The sequence below is a fragment of the Seriola dumerili genome, unplaced genomic scaffold (genome assembly GCF_002260705.1).
Source record: "Seriola dumerili isolate Sdu_G_001 unplaced genomic scaffold, Sdu_1.0 BDQW01000191.1, whole genome shotgun sequence".
Lineage (NCBI taxonomy): Eukaryota > Metazoa > Chordata > Actinopteri > Carangiformes > Carangidae > Seriola > Seriola dumerili.
This window is the reverse complement of record NW_019174446.1, coordinates 10090540-10112965: the sequence shown is the minus strand read 5'-3', so window position 1 is coordinate 10112965 and position 22426 is coordinate 10090540. Positions and strand designations below refer to the sequence as shown.

Here is a 22426-nt window from a genome sequence, read left to right as displayed (position 1 = left end):
AGATATGGTTTTGTGTGTGAAAAATCAACACGCATCACATATACCTATGTTTAAATTCATTCTTGTAGAGATTTATCACATTTAGTTTAATTTTAAATTCAAGGCTAACTTTCCAGTGCAACTTCGGCAACAAATGTTCTTCACAGCAAAACACATACGTGTCAGATTCATGTTTTGAGAAAGACAAATTGCGTTTACATGGAAATAAAACTAAAGTGGGAAACCTTTTACAGCAACAAAATCTTTATTTTTTTTTATCCACATCCAAAAGTCCCAAACTATAACTTGGAATAATTTTTCCCAACATGCAGTGCAACATTTAACTGAGTAATTAAAATCTGAATGATTCAACAAGTACTCATCATAAAATAAAGAGGGGTTTTTTTTTGTTTTTTTTTTACAACCCAAGTGTTCGGTAAAGTTTCAGGTATATTGTACATTTCAGTTTATTCTCAAACAACTACAAACACATTTGACTAAGTTGTGCAAATCAGATTTGTTGACTACTACATGAATAAATCTGCATCAAAAATGTAATAATGTCAACAGGTTCTATGTAGAACTGGGAGACATTATCAAAATATCAGGCAAAGCATTATTTATTTTTTTGTACTTTTCTTTGCTTTGGTTTTGTTTTCACCAAAAATAAAATAAAATCATTTTGTTTTGTTTTTCTAAATAAATGGGACTTTGAAACATTTTGTATTCATGTATTATTCAATTTTCATGTCAATCTCTTTGTAATGCAATACTACAATTAACAATTTAACAATTACAGGCAGAAAAAATGACTATGGATGATGATGTACTGCAAAAACACATATGTGGATTCATATGACTTAAAATATGATAAATCGCCCAGTCCTACATAGAAATATTGCATTTAAAGCTCAGAGTAATGTCTAAAGTCAAGTCCATGGCAAGAAGTTACAATGCAGTGCGAGTCCCAGCACCCAGTAAGAGACAAAGTATCCCAGGATGCTCTGTGTGGTTGGTGAACAGGTTTTGAAATGTGGCAGCAGTGCAATGATAGGGTTTTGAGGTGTGTGCTTGCATCCATTTCTGGAATGTGTCTGTAGTTGTACGTTGGGGTTTGATGTTTTCCTTCGATGAAGAAGGGGCTCATTGAGGAGGAGAAGATGAGCACTTATCCAGAACGGCACAGGAGACGAGGAAGCCATGAATCTGGTTAGAACCTAGAAATGCAGAGTAAAATGAATGGGGATGAATGGAAATCAATAGTTGCTCCTCACAACCAGACAGTTTAAACGTTCCTCAAGAAGGTGTTTATATGATTTACTTACCTGCACATGCATGCACAATGTTCCAAACACCAGGAGGACTGTTGAATGTACAACATACACAAACACCCTTGGGTTGAAGAATCCTGGTGTGGGTTTGTCAAGCCCTTTAGTTGCACTTGTCTCCCAAAGTCCAAGTCTCAGACAAAGTTCTGAATTAGCTTGAAAATATGCATAAGCTGCCATTATGCCAAGGGTAGCCATAGGTAGAGCCAGAATAAAGTTCGGTATCTGCTTCAGCTCAAAGTAACGGAGGAAGCCCACGTCCCAATACACGTCCTGGATATGAGAATAAAGTAGGGGCAAGGGTCTCATGCACCAGAGGGGTGGTGGACCATTTTCATCTGGAACCCGGTAGCCCTTCCGTTCAGCCAGCGACAGAAGAGCAGGATGGATCCGCTCCAGGGAGACGGACGGTGTGCAAAACGTCCTATACCCATAGTACTGGAAAGCACAAAAGGGAAGGGCAATAATTGCAGTTCCCAAGAGAGAGGTGAGCAGGAGTCGAATGATGGCCCAAATGTAGTGGAAGACTTTAATGTGGCCTTTAGTCGTTGTACGATAAACACGAATCTGAGAAATGGCATGGAGCGATGGAAGATACAGTAGAAATCCTATGTTGACAAGTCCATTGGATCGTGCTGCAGTGGCTATACTGAGGGCCAAGCAGGCTCGGAAGGTGAATCCTTTCTCCAGGAGGAACAGACCACCAAAAGTGAGGGCAGCAAACAGGCTCTCCGAGTATCCAGCAGTCATGAAAACATTGGCTGGTGTGATGCAGTAGAGAAGGCTGGAGAGCAGAGCAAGACGTCTGTCCTGCAGGACTATTCTACTAAGTGCGTGCAAGGCGACCACACTCAGCAGGAAGAGGGCACTGTTCCCCAGAGCAACGGCCACCAACAGACGCCCCCGCACACTCAGCCAGCCGCTCAGGGGCCACAGCAGTGTCTCTGCCAAGCCACGGAGTACTACAGGGTAGAGGGGGAAAAAAGCAAAGTTGTGCTCATACAGGTATCCTCTCTCAGCAATGAAGAGGAAGTGCTCTGCATCCCAGTGAGAAAGACCACCCAATAACCACTCCACTGCAGAGTCCAAGTACAGAGGCTCTTCTGTCCGCGGGGGCCTGAATGCATCAGCTTCATGGTCAGGGATGGCAGCATTCAAGACAGCCTGAGGAGAAACATGTTATATTATTAAAATAAACCCTGTCACCGTAAGCAGAGTTTTGCAGTATAGACAAACAAGACACACACAGGTGTACAGTCACGTTGTCTGTGACTTACTTATCTCATACAGTATGTTTTCCCCTGAGTGCTTTTCATTAGATACCACATACAGAAACATGTAAATGCCAAGACGAGATGACTTAAACATTCGCGGGAAATGAAGCTTAAATGACGTTGTAGCTACAAAGAAGTAAGCAAATTGTATATTATCCAACTTGTCCAAAGCTTACCTGCAAGAAGAGCGAGAGGCCCCTGGTGACTGTGGCAAACTCCAGAACTGCTCTGACATCCATGGTCATTGATGTGACGAACAAAATCTGAGAAAGCCGGTTATGACAGGCCTGAGCATTGTCGCTGCTACGAGGCAGTCACCGCTGGATTCGTCATAATTTCTATTAAACATAGCTAGCAGGGAAAAACCATTCAGCAAAATGAGATTCTGCGAGTATCTAGTTATCATTGGTCTGACAAATTTAGTTGAGGGTAAACACGGATTTTATTACGTAGCCACCCGTCGTCTAGCAGCATTTGTTTTCGCTCAGGTGCGATCTTTGTCTCCACATCCTCTCCTCCTGCAGTGGTCTGACTCGTTTTGACTGGCACTTTTCGCTTCCGGTGCAACTGCAAAATCCATTTCAAAATAAAAGCTCGTGAGCCAAGACGAAGACAATCCTTGTGTCGTTTCTCCTGCATGCACAATGAAGACATTTATTTTTGTAAAAGCTGTATGCGTTGTAGCAAAAAAAAAAAAAATCAGAATGATAGTTTGGCTTCTTCTTCAATTCCTAACCTGCTTTGATCACATTGTAACGCTGTACGTACAATGACGGGCGTAAGTATTTTTTCCTCTCCAGCAGGCGGAGCTGCAGTCTCATGGACTGTTTTTTTTGGTGCAAGTATATTATTCTTCTTTCAAAAATGAAGTTTTGTTTCCATTTCTTTAGTGTATTAAGTTTGAGTGGATCTGAGTTAAGATCACTTCCTAATTCACATGCCTGTCAGAAATCTCATAAATGTGAAATTGTTTTGTTGTTTTTATGTTTGTTTATCTGATAAATGTATATTTTGATTGAAAATGTATATGAAATGGTTTCTAAGTGGTTTATTTCTGTTTGACCCCTGATGGAAGTGTAAGCCAAAATGTTCAAAATTGATGTTGTGTAATATTGTTTGAATAAATAAGAGTATTCATACAAACAAAGCTTGTGTGCAGTCTTCCTCCTTCAAGCTTTATAAGTTAGTGAAATGACTGAGGCTGAAGTGCTTTTCTTACACTTGTGCAGTTTACTGAAACACAGAAACTGTAATAGGGTTAATACAAACCCAGTGAATTTCATATTAATGGATGAGTCAGCCAAGAGGGACCATGTTTCCTGAGCACAGAGGTGAGGACACTTATTTCTAAAATTCTTTTGGAGCTCAATTCGTGTGAACTCTCACATTTGTTTGTTGATTTGTTTGTCCAGAAGAGGTAATTATTCCAGAAGAACAAAACCATCAAACAGCTTACGAAGATTTAATGTACATTTATTCTTACCACGTGGAACATATAGTATAAAGATTTCATACTGAATAAATGATATTCATTGAGCCAAAAAAGGGAAAGGGAGGAATTTACATGTTGTCTTAGCTACATAGTCTGAAATACAAATATGCAGAATCCATGACTGGAGAAAAATTGTCAATGTGTACTTCATCTAGTTTATTTTTGTTGTACCAGGAGATAACAGGTTTGAGCCGTGTCTGCCGTACTACGGAGCTGTGGAGAGACCAGAGGAGTGGGTCTAATCGGCAGGGACTGGAGGTCACGGACCAAACTCACAAGTCAGCCTCCATCCCTCACCAATAATAAGTGTGAGAATAGTGACACAGACAGAGACAGACACAGAGAAAGGAAGTGTAATGTACAACATTATATATACACCACAGCAAAGCTGTATTTGAAGTTGAAAACCAGTCCTAAGAGGTGATTTCTTTTCATAAGGGTATTCATACAATCAAGGGATAAGAGGAGGTAAGGGTGTTGTAGGTTCTTGATACTTTGGGGAAGAAAGCCATTTTCTGTTTAACACCAAACTAAAATGACCTCAAAACTCTAGAAGAGCTGCATCGTCAGCTTCTGTGTGAAACGTGTGTTACAGAATGCTTACACTCAAGAGCAGTACGGTACAGAAAATGTCCTACAATCTACTGCACACTGCACAGGCCTCCCTGGTGAAGGTGTCTATTGACAGCACTTTGTCTACTGTCGGGCTGACTGGTGAAAATCCAACTACAGCAACTATAACCAGTAGGCCACTTGTCAGTCTGCTTCACCTCTGAACGTCAACCAGTTACAGACTCATTGTGCCCTCGAGGGGAGAGCTAGGGCACACTGTGTCTCCCAAACTCACTGTAAACGAGACAGCAACTTTGGTTACAGTTTTTGTTTTTCAGCTATTTATTTATTCATTTATTTATCTTTATTAAAAAGTACTTTCCCCCAAGTGCAGAACAGTCTCCCAACCGTGGTGCTCTGCTCTGTGTCGTCCAGTTGGCATTCATGTTGCAAGTAGTGTCACTTTGTGGGCATCTCTCTGGTTTGTAATCCACCACAGCTCTGTGATTACCCTCCTCCAGCAAGGACGGCCTGGGGAGGGCTCAGAGAATGGAATCTGAAGGATTTTCATAAATTAAAGACAGTCACTTGAACTTTCCTTGCCCTGTTACACACACAAGCCAGGTTACCAGGGAAGAGGGGATTGGGGATAAAACCCCCAAAAAGTGGAGCCAAGGCTCCCTACAGCTGTCATGACTGGCCAATCAAAAAGAGTACATCACAGATAACATGAGAAACCAGCGAGTTCATTAGGGGAGACACTGAAAGGTCGAGGAGTCGGGACTCGTGTAGTGTGAACTCTGAGTGGTTCTCCTCCACCTTGGCTAAGGCGTGCAAAGCCCGGGCAGCTCGCCGCATCATGTCCGGGCTTGTGGGCTCGAAGTGCATCCCCTGTAGGTGTAGTAGAGAGCTCTGGCTCTGCTGAAGCTGTGTGGCAGCCAGACTATCCTCCAGGAAACCCAGCAAGTTGCCCACACTGCCCTTCTGAACAGCGACTGCTCGGGCTGCCATAGTATCACCCTGGGCCAGGTTGGCCAGTAGGACCACGGCCATCTCCCTGCAGACTGCAACCTTCCTGTCTCCAATTAGCCGCACCAGGTTTCCATATAGCTTCTCCAACCGACTGAATGGTGGAGTGGCCAAGATGAGGTCCACATTGTTGTCTTGGATGCTTAATTTGCTTAGCGTCTCCAGAACCAGTCTCTGAGGTGACAAAGCACTGTGAGGGCCCAATGTGGGGAAGGGGTCCTGGGCCTCTGCTGAGGGGCAGACAGCCCAGTGGAGAAGACCATCCAACAGAGGCAAGCAGATGCTCTCGGGGTAGACAGAAAGGTCCAGTTGGCCTGAGATGTTTGCCAAAGTGACCAGTGTGTTCTCCCTCAGGAGCTCCAAGCAGTCCCACCACCATTCATCCCTTTGGCCCACTCCCTCATCTGAATCCTCATCTTTCTCGTAGGTGAGTGGGGCCTGTTTGCGTTCAGGGTGCCTGTGGTGGAGCAGGATCAGGCGACCCAGTAGCAGCAGCAGCCCTGGATGCTTGGACATCTCGTGGTCATTGCCTGGCACAAAGGAGAGGCTGCGGACAATATTGGAGATACAAATGCAGCGGCGGGCTAAAGAATCCTGCCAGTTAGCCAGTGCAATGAGCGGCCCCTCATCTTTACTGTGAGGCTCATCCTCCAGGATGGTGCCAGTCTGCTGTGCCTGCTGGGCTAAAACACTGCCGGAGAAAAGGATTGGTCTATTATTCTCCTGGTGACTTGTCGCACCTTTCTCTACTGTCTTTGTTTCAGAATTCGTTTTCCTCTCCTCCTCGCTGCTGAGTGAGGGGCTGGCCTTCTCCGAGACTGTTGCTTTGTCTGAGGAAGATGTGTCTTTTGGCCTTTCTTCTTCATCCTGATGCTTCCTTTTCTCCTCCTCGGTTGGCAAACAGTTTTCCCGTATGTCTTCTTCTGGGACTCGTCTCTTCAGCAAAACTGGGGGCACAGGTATTCGTTCTCGGGGTTCCAAGAAGTCTTTGCGTGGTTCAAAGTGGGTCTGGATGTGTTCTGTTGAGTCTCCCCCTCCAGCACTCCAATGAAGTAACCCACTGTCAAACTCTTGCGGTTTGCTGTGATTGTTAGACTGGCCAGCCACGAATGGGTCTCTCTTTCGTACCACCTTTAGGGGAAACTTGTCAAACTTGCTGGCCTGTTTGGGTCTCTCGTGGGCAGGTAAGGATTGCGATGAGCCTGTCTGTTCAGATGAGGAGCCCTTGCTCTTCCTCTCCTCATCTTCTGTCTTCTCATCTCGACCCCGAGATTTAGAGCACTGCTCTTGCTCCTCCTCCACTTTCACGTGAGCCGGCCCCTCAGTTTCTCGTTCCTCCTCTTCTTCGTCATCCTCTTCCTCTTGTTCCATGTCCTCAGCCCGTGGCTCCTCTTCTTCCGTGCTGTCCCAGTCTCGTTTCAAGGCATCAGGATCAAGTAGTGTCCTCTGGCCAGGATCTCCAACCTCATACTCCCGCAGAATGCCAAAGATTTCAATGAGGCAGCGTCTGAAATACTCAACCACCAATTCTAGTAGGCCAGGCAACTGAGGAAAGGGAAGAAAGATAGAAAATATTAGACACGATGACCATGCATGATGTTCTGCTATAAATTATCGGTAAGGGCTCGATGTTAAGTCTCACCGTGTTGAGATCAAAGGTGGAAATACTGCTGTCATCATACAGGAGAATGTTGATGGTATCTAAGGCCCATGTACTCTCAGCCAATAAACCGGACTTTAATGACATCATGACTCTCCAGGCCTCCGGCGTTCCTAAGAAATCAGGACAAAAAACAAGTAGTACCAAGTATTCTCTGAGCATGACGCTCACAAACGTCAATAATAATGATTAATGACACGAAATGCTTTCGCTATTCGTAATCTAGTCATACCGATATCTTTCATGGTGAGTCTCCGACGTGGTTTCAGGACAGGATGAGTAGCTTCTATAGAGCCCGGGGGAAAAGGCATGTCTCGCCTTATTAGAGGCGATTGCACCGGAGGGGGCACTATGTGAGATGCAGGCACTGGAGGGCCAGCCTTCTGCATCTTCATTACTCCGTGCATGTAGGGAGATTTACTAGGTGATGTCCTGCTCTCCATGGGGCGGGGCATGGAGGCCGGGCTGGACACCTGTGGAATGTGGTTCTGCACACCCTGAGGGGGCTGGTAGTTGGACTGTACTGAACGAGGCATGGGTTGGCCAGGCCCTGTTGGACCATAGGGAGGCTGCCGCGGGCCCATCTGACCCCCCCACTGGCCATCATGATTCATGCGTTGTTCTGATGACATCATCTCCTCTGAGCGGTTCATGCCAGGGTAACCGGGTCCCTGGGGTGGACCCCCAGGGCCACCTTGCCTGCTGGGGTAGTTCTGATAGTTCATGTCTCGAGGTCCCTGCCACATGCCTCCCTGAGGACCCTCAGGGCCTGACTGCATCATCTGAGGGGGCATGCTGGGCTGAGCGTTGGGCCCTGTCGCTCCCTGCATCCGTTCACGACCAAAGGGGAAGGGGAACTGATTGCCTGGGCCAGGTGGACGCCGATCAGAGCCGGGATAGGGCCCACTGCCGCTGTACTGATTGTACGACTCCGGCTGTCCTGAAGAGGGTGCAGAGGCGCCTCCTTGTTGTTGCTGCTGCTGCGGTGGTTGTTGTCCACCTGGGTATGGCCCACTGTACTCCGTCTCATGACGCTTTGATGGAGGGTAACCCCCTTCCACAGGGCGCTTGTAACTCTGCTCATTTAAAAAAGGTACACAGATACACAATTGTTTTACACAATTTCAGCAAAAATGTTGTCCTGCTCAAAACTAGATCTAATGATAGCAGGTCCATCAAAGAGAAAGGAATATATACTGAAAAATATTGACATTATTTACATCCCAGTGTACAGTGAGTTAGTGTCGTGCAGATGGATCATTTACCTGTTGTTGTTGTGGGTACATTCCAGGCTGCTGATTTGGGTACGAGCCAGTAGGGGGCGTTCCCTGTCCAGTATACTGATTACCATAGGAATCATGCCTGCAAACATTATGACCAGTCAGTTTGACCATGAAAATGTTATGCATTTCTCCCTCGCTCAGTTAAGACAAACCCCGCTGTTACACATGTACAATCAGACACACAGTGAGTATAATGGCATATAGTGATGAATTTACGAACATAAAACATATCCACTTACAAGGTTTGCTTGTTTACAGCTTCACACTCAATTATATTCAATCTCCATTATACCAGTCTCAGTTGTATTAATGTTTCGTTTTTTGAATATAAAAGGAACATGTAAATGTTGAATATAAATACCAAATCCTTTTTGTCAACTGTACTGTTTACAAGGTGGTAAATAATACTACCCCCTAGACATTTTATATGGGACTCAAATTGAATGTACATTTCAATCGATGCAACTGTCAGTGGTCATATCACCGCATCTAAAATACAATCTTAAACAGACCTGTGAAGATTACGTAAAGTATGGAGCAAATATTTTACCTGAGAAGAATGGCAACAATAATTCTAATGTTTATGATGTGATCATGTACTGATGAGAAGTGTTTGTCAAGATAATAAATGTCAAAATAATGTGAAATTAATTTGTACAACTGGGTGAAAGAGGTAGTCTTGTAACAACACTAAGAATCTTCATATATTTCCAGTATTTCTGAAATCTTCCAAGAGCTGCCCATTTTTACCTTAGGATTCACAAAAGCAATATATTGTTTTACATGAAGAATGATCAGTTTCCGTTGACAGGAGCTTTAAACCTAAGAAGCTTGGCAAATGAAAGCTATGTGAACTGACCGTGGCTGCTGCGGTGGGAAGCGATTTGGCGAATACATCCCCGTGTCGGCGTTGGCAGGCATCATAGGGTTTGGCTGAGGAGCACCGGATCCCATGTTGCCCTCTGGGCCCATTCCTTGCTCCGATCTGGGAAAATCAGAGCAATATGCTTGGTATGTTTTTTGTTTCATATTTAGCTTCACACAGACATACAAACTATACTATGGCTCATTAAAAAGAAAAAAAATCAATGGGATAACGCATGTTACAATCACAACTTCAAAATTCTGTCCAATTCTTTTTCATCCATCCTCAGCCTATGACTGCTAACAGTCAGACAGGCCCCAAGTGGGCGACTACTTCTTTGATGGCCTATTTTAAACAGTGTTTGATGGTAAAATACTGACATGAGCAACTTAGAGAATTTACCAATTTGCCAATATTGTGTCGACAAAAATAGTGCTATTTGTGGTGCTCGGAAAAACATCACACAGAACTTTAATTGGTAAGGACAAGGCTTTTTCAGTGTCTCAACTAACCAAATTAAATCACCACCACTTAGATATTTAGAATTTTAAATATAGACTCCACGATTTACAGCTTATCATTTCCGTTAACTTATTTTTCAGCGCCGCACAAATCCACTGCACAACCCTTCTTCTAGCACAAAGACAAAATATCAGTATCCGCATGTCAGAGAGCAACATAAATCAAAACGAATAACTACTGAATGAATGATAAAATGAAACAACACACAGTATTTCATGAATCATGACTATTTCATAAACGACAGTAAAATGGAGCACTCGCAGGACGGAGAAACATGAAAACAAAATGACACATGCACCACAGACCAACCACATCTTCCTTTTCGTTTTCAGATGTGTTGCTGAACTTAAAAGATTATATTTTGTTCTTGTTTCCAAAACAACACAGTGACAACCCTCAGCAGTACAACATCAACTCAATGCATAAATAAGTGAGTAAGAAGCCAGTAAATTCCTATGCATTTCTCAACGAATTCATTCCAATAGGTTATTCATTTTTTTCTAAACTGCACGGGAAGTTTTAACACTACTGATTATAACCAGGAGACATTTCTATGATCACACAAACCTCAATGACCTTCCATTCAATAATTCTTACCTCCTGTCGTAGCCTGGTCCATAAGGATACTGCTGTCTGGGGCCCATTGGCATTGTGCCCATTGCCCCAGGTGGTCCTCTGTTGAATGGAGGCTGCTGCTGTTGCTGCTGCTGCTGTTGTGGTGGCTGCTGCGGCTGTTGGTCACCCACCCCGCTGTTAGGGCCCTGGTTAGCAGGTAGAAACTGCTCCCCGACTGCAAATGCATTCAGAGTTAGAGCCCATTAGTGTGTGATTAACTGAACGGGTAATTAAGCATTTAGGATAACATGATCCATTCAGCTCTAGTCTATTCAGTGTGCCCACCTTTCCGCATGTTACTAAAGGGGTCCTTGTTGGGTTCGTAGGTGCCCATGCGGCCCTGAATGTCTGGTGTGTTCATGCCAGGCTGATAGGCTGAGTTGGGCGTCATGTTCTTCCTGGGGAAAGCAGGGTCATTTCCTTCAGAGAAGGGGTCCTGCAGGTTAACGCTGCTCCTAGTGGGGAAGCAAAGGTGAGGGGGAGGGGAAATTAGGAGTAAGTGGGAGAGACAGAAGAGAAGGCAGAAAGAAATTAGTTTCTCTTATTTTTAATGTATTTTAGAAGTTGGTAAAACTTTAAAGAAGAGTCACCTGGACACGGGTGGCATGGGGGGCATCTGGGTATGAGGAGTGGAGGCCGGGGTGGGAGGTTTTAAGTCTCCTCCCTCAGCCATAGAGCTGCTGGTGGACTGGGGTGTCTGAGGACCCTGTAGAGAGCCTGACCCAGCTGTGGAGCAGAGGGACGCTTCAGTTTGAAATAAGAGAGGAGCAGACAGACAAAGTACAAGACTTTAATGGCACGCAAACACAACCAGTTATGTATTTTTGTTGGTTTTCAAAGTGCTTGGATGTGGGTTACTGAATTGGAACTGCACTGAAATACATGTGTTCATGTGAAAAAAAAAAGGCATGGGTACAGCTCTAACCTGGAGAGGGTGGCTGGACCTTAGCAGCTTGGTTCTTTTTGTTGTCTGAAAAAATCTCAGGAGGAGGGTCCTCACCGCGCTCAATTTTGCACTCAAAGGCATACAAACACTGGATGTACTGTTTCTTCAAAGAACTGGCAGCACTGCTGGATGTACCCACATTCAGGGCAGTGGCCAGATCACGCCATTTCTTATTCTTATTCACCTGAGACACACAGAACAAGACATGATTAGAACAAATACAGTAAAAAGAAAGAAAGAAAGAAAGAAAGAAAGAAAGAAAGAAAGGGGGGGGGGGCAAGGAATAAATGCACTTTGGGATTCATTGTTGTTTATAAAGGCCATATTAACCTGTGTCATGCCGCCGATCTCTTTAACTGACATATACAGCCGGAAGAGGTCGAGGGGTTTGCGTCCTACAGCGGGCAGGTTGGTCATGCCCATGGCTTTCTCTTCGATGAAGGCCAGATAACGGTCCACCCACATCTTTCTGTCTGGCTCCGGTCCTAACTCATACAGCCGTGTTATCTTTTCACTGGTTGTGGTGGAAGAATTGGACTTCTGTTTTGTGCAAGACAAATGAGAAGACAATTTCAAAACAGAGTGGAAATTCTACAGATGCATCAAAAGAAGACATTTGAGGTGGCCAGACTTTCAAAAATACTGCTGCTGCAGCAAATAGTAGAGAGGTTACCTTAGATTTGGATTCTGGCTTAGGTGTTCCACTCCCATCTACTTTGTTATTCATCTTATTGTTCATCTCGGGACTGGGGGCCATACCTAGAGACAATGATGGAGATTGGAATTAGCTGTGACATTTACTACATAAAAAAATAAAATAAAGCTAGGTGCTGTTATCTCTGTACAACTTACCACTTGAGTTATTGGCAATGTTTGGCCCCATAGGATAAGGTGATCCACCTTGAGTGTTCATCATTCCAGGCATGTTGTTCATGGGAGGGCCATAAGGCGGACCGGACCCCATCATGCCTGGAGACATGTTGGGGTAACCAGGCATCCTGGATGAAGGAGAGAATATATGAGAATCTAGTTTGCACAACAGTGACTAAGTATGGTACAGCGCTCTCATATTTAAGCATAAGTCAATCAGAAGTGTTGTGTGATGTAAATAAAAGGTAGGCACTTGAGGATCCAACATAAACCAACCTGTTGTGCATGGAGTTGGTGGCAGGGTGCTGCATGGCTGCGGGGTCCTGGGGCTTTCTGTTCATGCCTGGAGGAGGACACATTCCTGAGCCCACCTGGGGTGGCATGTTGCCCATGTTAGGAGGCATGTTTGGACCCATGTTGGGGCCCATATTGGGACCCATATTTGGGCCATAGGGACGTGCCCCCATTTGATTTGGAGGCATCCTTCCTGGAGGAATGCCAGCATATGGTGGCCCCCCACCCTGTCCTGCCATGGGGTTCATTGGGCCCATGCCTGGCCCGGGGTAGTTGGCGTTAGGCATGTTGCCGTAGCCAGGTTGACGGGGATAACCTAAGGATGACATTGTAACAAAAAGAAATCAGTTAATGTAATCACCTGGCTCTAGCTGTTAAATCATTTTAATATCCAGAAGTTTATTTGTGCTAAACATTAAAGCAGTTTGTTATAGCTATGACAAAGTCTTTTCCTAAAGAGCTGTGTGAGGCAGACTTTTTCCCAACAGTGTGCTAGTACAGAGAGCTATGCACCCTGAGCAACAAGCCTTCGTCACAGTCTCAGCTCTACTGACAGGAGGCTCTGCTACGTCAGCTGACTCTCTGCTTCACAGCTATAAATAGCTGCAACAGAGTCAGAGGGAGGGACCAACGCTAGCATGGTATTCCTATTAGGCAGGGAGATATATTCCATAGGTTTGTCTAATGGGAAATGTGTATATGAGAAAACTTTACAAAAAGAAAAGTAAATTAAGTGGGAAACCTTTATAAATTTAAGCCTTTAAGCCCATTTCAATGAATCTTTTCACAAGGTTGTAACAGAAATTCAAAATAAAACAAAGCTCTCTCTCTTCAAGTCCAACCCTGACAGAGATGATTCAAAAGTACGCACCTTGGGGGCCATACTGTCCTCCTTGCTGCCCGTAGCCACCCATGGAGTTGTTCTGCTGATATGGGGCCATCCCGGGATGCATCTGTCCCCCTGAGGACTGGCGTGGCGACAGTGCAGAGGCTGACTGGGGGGAGCCATAAGGGGGCATCTGAGGATTTCTCTGCATAAACCCTGAAAGAGGGAAAGAGAGGGAGACTTTGCTCAGACTCAGATACTACAGCAAACACTCCTGACATGTTAATCTCTGTGAACCCTTTGCGTTTAGATTGCAGCATACCTCTGTCCTGGGCCATAGGAGACTGGCTCATTGCAGGGTGTAGGCTTCCATCTGACTGAACACTTGACGGCCGGGGAGGCATCTGGGTCCCTAAGCAATAATATTTAAATTAAGTTAGGATGAGCTCAAAAAAGGTATAAGTACTGAGTTTTACGCCACTGTGGTTTTTCAAGTAGCTAACATGGTTATTCTGACAGAGGCCACGTTCTTAAACAATGAACAAAACTGAAACCAAAACCATTATCAGTAGAGTATCCCACCAGATACCTGAGAGGTAGCACATTGTGAGTAGGATGTTGGGAACTATTACTCGATTATAAACATGCATTTGGCTGAGAAAATGATAAAAAAAAATTGTGGGTGGATAAAAACACTTTACTGGAAACTTTTTTTTTTTTTTTTTACCATTTGAGAAATGTATTTACACCAACGTAAAAAGCACGACAAGTAACACAAATGTGGCAGTGGTTCACATTCGGTGGTTTTTTTTGTTTTGTTGTCTGACTTTTGTCAGACCAATCTGCACCATCAACCTCCCGACATTCTCAAAGACATTTTTACTAACTTTAAACCCGCCACACCAACTGGGTCATTCCTCTGAAATGTATTTTTTGAACTAGCATTCTCCCAAGATCCCAGAATGACTGAGGAATCCAAACATATCAGATTGAATTTTGAGGCAAAGTGTAATTACAGGATATCTTTAATGTTAACAATTGCTATGAGGTCTATATAGAAAGCATTATATGAGGTTTGTGATGTTTGAGAACAAGATGATAGAAAATGGTGTTGTCATGATGTGTGTAGAAACTTTATTCAAACTTTAAAGCTCAGGAAAATCGGGGTTTCACAATTTGAGAATATGAGTTTGTATAACTATAGCTTTATTTTTGTTGTTGTTAGTTTTGACGATCAAATATGCTGACAAAATTCAAGAACTTAATGATAGAACTTAAATGAAGTGCACCTCCCCTTGAAATGTAAACTTAACTAGACCAAAACCATCAGTAATTTGACATCTCTGTGAAATTTCAGACATCTATCACTGATCATATGTCTCATTTCGGTGTGTGAGGGATCAGCCCACCTGGCATGTTGGCGGGTGACAGCGGTCCTGTGCGGGGTGTGCTGGCACTGGCAGGGGAGCCAGCTGGGGAAGGTGAAGGCCCTCGGATGCCTGGCAGGTGGGGAGATGTGTGAGGAGAGAAGGGTGACTGAGCCGGGTTACTCTGCTCGCCCTGGCTGCTCGACACACCTGATGTGCTCACGCCGGGACTCAAGGCGCCCTCTGTACCTGTAGGTAGGTCATCGATGGACCCTGACAGGTCCTGAAAACACAGAAAGGAGGAGCAGAGGTAGAGTCAGCAAACAGGGTATTGTAGAGACGAAGGAAGAACGACAACTTATGGTTTCAGAAGATTAAGCTCTTATATATTTTAACGGGCTGTGTATTTTTACAAACAGATTACTCATATCTATTCATAAGTATTATTAATATTGTAGTGTTTATTTCATATGCTGGCTGTAGTAATAGCATGCTGCTATTCCATCTCTGTTGTTAAGATACGAGTGGCACACATACGAATACTATACACACACGTACACACAGAAACCCAGAGGCCTTTGTCCTTATTTATCTCTTTCAAAGAAAAAAAAATGAGTGTGCATTAGTGCAGAGGGTTGTCATGGTTACCAAGGTTTGTAGGATGCGAGCTGAGTCAGCATGTAGCAGCAGCCTTGCCATGTGATTTAATACAAAAACAAACTCTCTTGTATTCATCTCAGTTCTACTCATTTACACAGCACCTTTCCTCCCCACATGAATCAGCCACACAGCTGTCTCTCAACAAGTGCTAACGTGCAGCAGCACACAACGTCTAAAATCATCAAGGGGCGGACAGCACAGCAGCCGCAATACAAGCATGCAGCAAAACCAAAGCTTTCAAAGTAACACCATGGGAGTTTTTAAATATAACGAGGATCACACTATTGTATTTTTGATAAGTAGTAAAATGAACATGTCCTGTATAATAAAAACTACAAGACACAGATAGAAAATAGCCCTCGAACATTAGGGTAGGAAAGCTAAAAAACAGTATGAATAGAGATTTTCATGTTCAAGCAGTGATATAACAAGCGTATCTGACCGGAAGGCTGGAGGGGCGGCCTTGACTGTCCTCTGGGCCAGATTTAGGCTGAGAGGATGGAGGGGCGTTGGACTGAAATGAGTCCTGGGATACCTCCTAAAAGACAACAGAACACATGCTTAGGTGTACTGCCAGAGACACAGAAACACATGCATGTGAACACACACAGGAGGACAACCAAGTATGATGAATATGATACCGAATATGATATGATACACTGAGGTTCGTACCTGCTGTTGTGGAGGAGGAAAGCGCTGATAAGGTGACTGTTGTGCTTGCTGCTGCTGCTGCTGCTGCTGCTGCTGCTGAGGGTTCTGTGGGTATGCTGCAGGCTGGCCCTGTGGGTGTTGGCTGTGTCCTGGTGGCTGCTGTGGAGGCTGAGACTGTGCCTGCTGTTGCTGTGAGGGGGGCTGTTGGGGCCCCTGTGTGGATCCTGGGTAGCTGGGCTGGCCCTGCGATCCAGGGGGAGCCTGGGAACTTGGCGGCTGCGGGGCCTGACTGGGAGGACCCTGCTGCTGAGCATAGGGAGACTGGCCAGACTGTGGGGCTGAGGCTTGAGAATAAGGTGGCTGAGCCTGTGGGGGCCCTTGGGATGGGCCTGGCAGTGGCCCCTGGGGCTGTGGGGGCATGTGGGGCTGCTGATAGGGTGGTCCTCCCTGGGTGTGAGGAGCAGAAGTTGGCGCAGGGTGGGGTTGCCCTGGGTAAGGTGTCTGGCCACCTGGTTGTCCTGGTGGGGGCTGGGAGTAGGGGGTCTGCTGCTGGCTCGGATGAGGAGCCTGGCCAGGCTGGCTGTAATACGGTCCCTGGCCCTGAGATCCATAGCCTCCTGGTCCCTGCTGTCCATAAGATCCCATCTAAACAGAGTACACAAACACATACGACTTCAAACACAAGTGTAGAAAACACTTCTACTGGTCAAATAAATAAATAAAATAAATCAAGACACTAAGGACTTATTTATGAATAAGAGAACTCCTATGAAATACCTGTGGACCATATGGCATGCCACCCATGCCTCCAGGGGCACGTCCTTGCATTCCCACTGGGTAACGCTGGGGACCTGGTGGGCCATAGCCCTGGCCAGGGTAACCGGGCCCCTGTTGTGGAGCCGTGGGAGGCCCCTGCTGCGACTGCTGACCATATGGACTGCCTGCTCCGTATAGTTGACCTCTCATTTTTCCCATTGGGTCCATGGGACCAGGTGGCTACACATGGTAAGAACATGAGGAAACAACTTAAATCAGCAACCAAACAACACAGGAGAATTTTAAATAATGAGTGCTACAACTTACATGCACCCCTCCACACTCTTAAATAACTTAATTATGCCATTACAGTGTTTTCTTCGATGTCCATAAAATACTTGGCTGCAGTGTGTAACTTTCGAAGGACTAAACGTGAAAAACAAACTTCAGTGAATGAGGAAATTGTGCTTCTTTCACCTTATTTCCCACGGTCATTACACTGATTTTTTTTCACCTCACTTTGCCATAGTTTCGGAAGTCAACAGAGCTATATATATCTACTTTCGAAAGGAGGGCAGTCTGCCCAATCTTAAACATATCCCAGCTGTGCTCCTGTTTTGAGCCTGGTCCAAGTAGTTTTTTTTTCCCCCAGAGAAGGCAGCTTGGCTCTGGATGAATGACATCAGAAATGAAGGAAGTACTTTGACAACAGCCGGAGAGAGTGAGAAATGTACATAAGCATACTCAGTCATTAACTCAACAGTTAGTATAAACATTCTTCATGTAAAAACTAGGTGCTATGTCTAAATCATCAGCATCTTCAGCTTACTGCTAAGCTGTACTAGAACCTTACATTTGGGATCCAATTATCTCCTCACTTCCACCAAAACTACTTGACACTAAAAAGTCAGGAATTTTATGATAATTTCAGCCAAAGAACATCTACTTGAAAATCTAAAGAATACCCTTACATTGGGTCAAGTGAATTCCCACATGTGCACTTTGGTGAGAAGAGGCTCCTCAGCTGAACAACAGCCCTTTACAAATAGTATGCAAAATGCCTTACGTGACATTTTGCAGATCCAAGATAATGAAGTGAAATAAATAGGAGCAGCACATGGCTAATCTGCATAAGACAGAGAGGAAACTCCCTTGGTGGGTGAGAGATGGTGGACTGCCTTCTGATTGGCTTGGGGGGAGGATTGGGGGGAATTCTTTGCAGTCACACAGTCAAACTTGTGTGGCATGCTAGGCACAGCAGCAATACACACACACACACATCCTCATGGGCAGAGCTGAAATTTGCATTTTGATACCTTGTAAAAAGTTACAACATGAAAAAAACAAAGCTGTCTATCAGCCTACAGTTTGTTTACCTATAAATTATCAACAATAACAAGTAAGGTGGAATGTAAATCAATAACTAAAAAACTAGTGGAACAGCAGATGCTGTCATAAGTCATTATGTTGTAAACATTTAATGGCTATAATAATGCTGTTACATGGTTTTATTTGGATTTCATATAAAACAACACAACACTAACTGTCACATACAATGATGCAAGCTGCAGCTGTCATAGGAGCACATATTTCAGCCATTAACCTACAAAGTATGTGATAGGACTGGTTCTGATGGGAGCATTAAAATCATGCTGCATGTCTGTTGATTAGAGAGATTAGAGATTTTTAATATTGGTGTTAATAATTTTGGGATATATTTGCCAAAAGATAAATTAAAAAATATAAAACCACTCATTACCCATATCCCAGTTTCCCCAACACTACATGTTTTATTGTGAAAAGTGGAGCTGTGAAGAGGAGTGGAGCAGCAATACCTCTGGTGACCCTATGATGAGTTAATGCTGTGTTTTCTTATCAGCAACTGTTGCCTTGCATCACATGTAATTATAAATGGCCATGAGCAGCGGATGAGGAGCCAATCAGATTTCAGCTAGCATGTCAACCCAAGACCAACTATCTCCTGGCTTTGACAGCAGGATTTTACCTCCACAATTCAAATCCCAGTGCAAACTGCAATCTGCAGGCTGCAGTCACTCACTCATATGGCTGAGCTGACTGTTTACAGGCAGCATGCATGGGAAGTCTAACGGCTTATCAGCACAGGAAAACGCATTTAATCAATGTATGATGAATATGTAACAATTTACATCCTTTCCTGACATCTTACATGTCATTTAAGTTATTTAAACTGGAGCTACATGGGCCATTTAACTAACCACGAGAGGCTGATTCGGCATGCAACATATTCCCTCCGTCATGGCCACAAAATTACAGTTTAGCGGGCAAGAAAACAATAAATATGTGAGCGTATAAGCAACTACCATAATCTAATATGTTTGCGAACACGTTTGCGTTTATATACACGTGTCGTTTAAATACATTTATAGCACAATACACTGTAAATTCAACGTATAATGCGAGTAGCCAGCGCTATCGGAGAAAAAAAAACGAGCCGTTGCTCTTCGGCGAGTATTTTCGCCCCTTTTCAAAGTCGGGCCTTCTTGGCTCCCTGAACGTCCTTACATCGATTCAACAACTTATATGTTCAGGCGGTACTATTATATTGTTAAATACATTTATACATTTAAAAAACAATTATTTAACGGTCTGGTGTGAAGGAAAAAAACACACACGAGAGGCAGCCATTTTAGAGTCTTTGCGAACTAGTATCAGACAATGGCTGGCCTGCTACGTTGTGAACTAGCTAGGAGGAGGGAAGGAGACGTGCTAAAGCCCACATCATGTTCCTGTAATAATGTGATTTTACCTGGTTTCTAACTAGCGGCTGCCCGGCACTTCCCGGGCTCATAGGCGAGGGGTGATGACTTCTTTGTTGCCAACCCGGATTGCTCCCTCCATACTGACCGCTACTGCCCATGTCTGCTGGTCCCTTACTAGCTCCTTCTTGGCTACTGTAGTCGCTAGACGGGTAGTTTGGATATCCCCGCGTAGAGCTGGGGGAGGTTAGGAGCTTGTTGAGTGTCGGTGTGGATGTAGGCTGAGGGTTTCCAATGTTATATCTCTGGTTACTGTAAGATCCAGCCATCGCCGTGGGTCCTCCCGCTGGTGGCTGCTGCTTAGCTGGCTGCCCCCCAGCTGTCGGCGCCTGGGTACTGCGAGGGGAGTTCATGGCGTACGCCTGGCCGGGATAGGGAGTCCTGTTCGGGAATGGGTTGTAATTGTTAAACTGGTGGTTTGAAAAGCCATGATCGTGTGAATTAGGTTGATACGGGTCCATCATGTTGCTCGACTGCACGACCGGACCCGCAGCAGCTGCCATGCCAGGGCTTTGTTGTCCGCCATGTTGATGAAAAGGGGCCCGACCGTAGTGCTGACTATATCCGTACGAAGGTGGAGGAAAAGCGGTGCCGTGGTGATGCACCAAACCGGGATGGTTATTTCCCTCCGGTCCAACAGAGTCATTCTGGTTATTATTGTTAGCCCTGGGCGGGTTCCCATTCCCGTTCTTCATCTCAGGTTCCCCTCCTCCCCCTGCATTTCCACCGTCGGCCCCGTCCTGCAGATCCCCCCGGCCCGGCGATCCGCTGTCTAAGCCCGGCTGCTTTTTGTCTGACTGCTTCTCCCCCGGTACCGACTCCTCCTTGGGGTCTCGATCCGGCTTTTTGAGTTCGGAAGGCGGGCTAGTGTTAAGAGTGGCGGCGCTGGCGACCTGAGCGGCCATGATATACCCCCCCACCTCTCTCTCCCTCTCTCGGCGAGTCAGTCACAATCACAAGCTAGCATTGAATATAAATAATTGTTTATAACCATTTATCCTTGTGCCGATTCATTCCCACCCCTTATACCGGACCGAATCCGGCAGCCATCCCCCCGGTTCCGGTTCCGTAAATGGGTTAGAGAGATGATGGAGGCTCCATACAATGCGTATAAAAGCGACAGAAATTGTTGTGGGAGTTGTGTTACTGAGCCCGGGTAGAGGCAGGGAGCAAACCCAACCAACACGAGGCTCCGCTAGATACAGCCATTTTACTGAGCCGCACAGATGGTTGCAAAACACGGACTGGATAACTTCTCCAATGTGGAGTGGACTTACAACCTAATGTCTTACAACCTCATATTGTCTCCCTCCCCAATAGGTGGAATATTTTCTCCACATGAAGAGTCTTATATTCACACAACTCATTAATGTTGTGTTACCAACATATAAAAACATTGTACTTTATATAAAACCTCCAAGAGGCTGTACATTACAAAAATACCCATGTGCATGGCGAATTACATGAGTCTACAGTGCAGGGGAAACAAATTATCTAATGAAATATATAATTTTTCAAGTGTATGTGTGTTTACATTGATGTGGATGCCACAGCTGCACATACAAGGAGCGGTACTGCACACCTGTAAGGTGGGAATTAAATAAATTGAATTGTGGAAACTACTTGAAATGAGTTAATTTAGCCTGGCTTGTAATACAGTTATGATTTATACTTGTTTTTTACTTGAGTAGTAATTGCCATGTTTATAAATACATTCAGCTCAAAACAAAAACTACCTATGTGTACTGATTTAGGTCATTCCCACGAGTGATTCCGAGAGGTATTTAGACAAGCAAAGGCAACATACACAGGTTTTTCCAGAGCAGAAGGAGGAAGCCTTGCAGCAAACGAGACTACCAATGCACATTCCCTCTTATTCCCTCCCCTGCCTGCTGCCTGCTCTGCTCTCCTCTACCACCCCCTCTCCTCTCCTCTCTGTCTGTCTCTCACTCCAGCAGAAACACTCTTCTGCTGAGTGTGGGGGGATGGGCGCGCAGGCTCCAGCTCTCTCTCACCCTACTAACATTGAACTACGCCGTACAGAAAAACACACACACACACACACACACACACACACACACACACACACACACACACACACACACACACACACAGACCATATCTACCAGACAGAGGACGCATGAACAGTTTCAAAGTCTTCCAACAATTAGAAAAATGGGGCATTTGTCCCCCCCCTCCTATTCTCAGTCAAATGAAGCAGACATTTTTGGCATCCACAAAACGCACAGGGTGTGTGCACAGCATTGAGCAGGGGTGGGATGGTAATGAGAAGTGTGTGTGCGAAGCTGAGGGAGTTTTTTTTTTTTTTTCAAATAATGAAATGCAAAGACATTGTAAGGTTTATGAGGCGTTTAATAGTTCGATTTAGTATTGATTACAATTCAGGTTTTGGGTGTAAGTGGGACGAGATTGCCTTTCGGTTTCTTTTCTCACTCTCGACACACATGCGCGCGCACATACAAACACACGCACACAGAAACTGTCTCTGCTCTCTCTCTCTCGCTCTCACACACGCACGCACACACACACACACACACACACACACACACACACACACACACACACCTACCTCTAGGGGGCTTATAGGGGGAAAAAAGGCAGGAAGTACCAGTGAGAAGGCATACTTGATCACATGTAC

The 22426-nt window shown here is 44.9% G+C and overlaps 2 protein-coding genes across 3 annotated transcripts; both read right to left on the bottom strand.

Moving 5' to 3' along the window:
- Positions 1–225: 225 nt before the first annotated feature.
- Positions 226–3124, bottom strand: pigv (phosphatidylinositol glycan anchor biosynthesis class V). The gene is made up of 3 exons (XM_022753445.1): positions 2758–3124; positions 1305–2471; positions 226–1196 (listed from the first exon to the last, which is right to left on the bottom strand). Exons 1-3 carry the CDS (start codon positions 2824–2826, stop codon positions 909–911), a joined length of 1524 nt encoding a protein of 507 aa, XP_022609166.1. The 5' UTR covers positions 2827–3124; the 3' UTR covers positions 226–908.
- Positions 3125–4026: 902 nt separating this feature from the next.
- Positions 4027–20859, bottom strand: LOC111227684 (AT-rich interactive domain-containing protein 1A-like). Of its 2 annotated transcripts, none has more exons than XM_022753316.1 (20): positions 19758–20859; positions 16991–17209; positions 16235–16858; positions 16005–16100; positions 14945–15185; positions 13858–13947; positions 13581–13751; positions 12692–13025; positions 12398–12543; positions 12219–12304; positions 11876–12085; positions 11525–11729; positions 11190–11343; positions 10885–11054; positions 10582–10774; positions 9457–9582; positions 8580–8676; positions 7547–8390; positions 7297–7427; positions 4027–7199 (listed from the first exon to the last, which is right to left on the bottom strand). In XM_022753316.1, the coding sequence occupies exons 1-20, from the start codon at positions 20670–20672 to the stop codon at positions 5316–5318; spliced, it is 6936 nt and encodes a 2311-aa protein (XP_022609037.1). In that variant the 5' UTR covers positions 20673–20859; the 3' UTR covers positions 4027–5315. The 2 variants fall into 2 exon arrangements, with proteins under 2 accessions (XP_022609037.1, XP_022609038.1); XM_022753317.1 differs by having other exon boundaries at positions 11190–11325.
- Positions 20860–22426: the final 1567 nt, after the last annotated feature.

Bases quoted from the DNA above. Each gene is read 5' to 3' on its own strand.
- pigv (XM_022753445.1), bottom strand. From the start codon at position 2,826: ATGACCATGGATGTCAGAGCAGTTCTGGAGTTTGCCACAGTCACCAGG. The intron at 2,472-2,757 runs GTAAGCTTTGGA...GTTTCTCCTCAG, and splicing joins GCCTCTCGCTCTTCTTGCAG to GCTGTCTTGAATGCTGCCAT. The intron at 1,197-1,304 runs GTAAGTAAATCA...CTGCATTTCTAG, and splicing joins CATTGTGCATGCATGTGCAG to GTTCTAACCAGATTCATGGC.
- LOC111227684 (XM_022753316.1), bottom strand. From the start codon at position 20,672: ATGGCCGCTCAGGTCGCCAGCGCCGCCACTCTTAACACTAGCCCGCCT. The intron at 13,026-13,580 runs GTGCGTACTTTT...TGTCATCCTTAG, and splicing joins AGGACAGTATGGCCCCCAAG to GTTATCCCCGTCAACCTGGC. The intron at 10,775-10,884 runs GTGGGCACACTG...ATGCATTTGCAG, and splicing joins CTTTAGTAACATGCGGAAAG to TCGGGGAGCAGTTTCTACCT.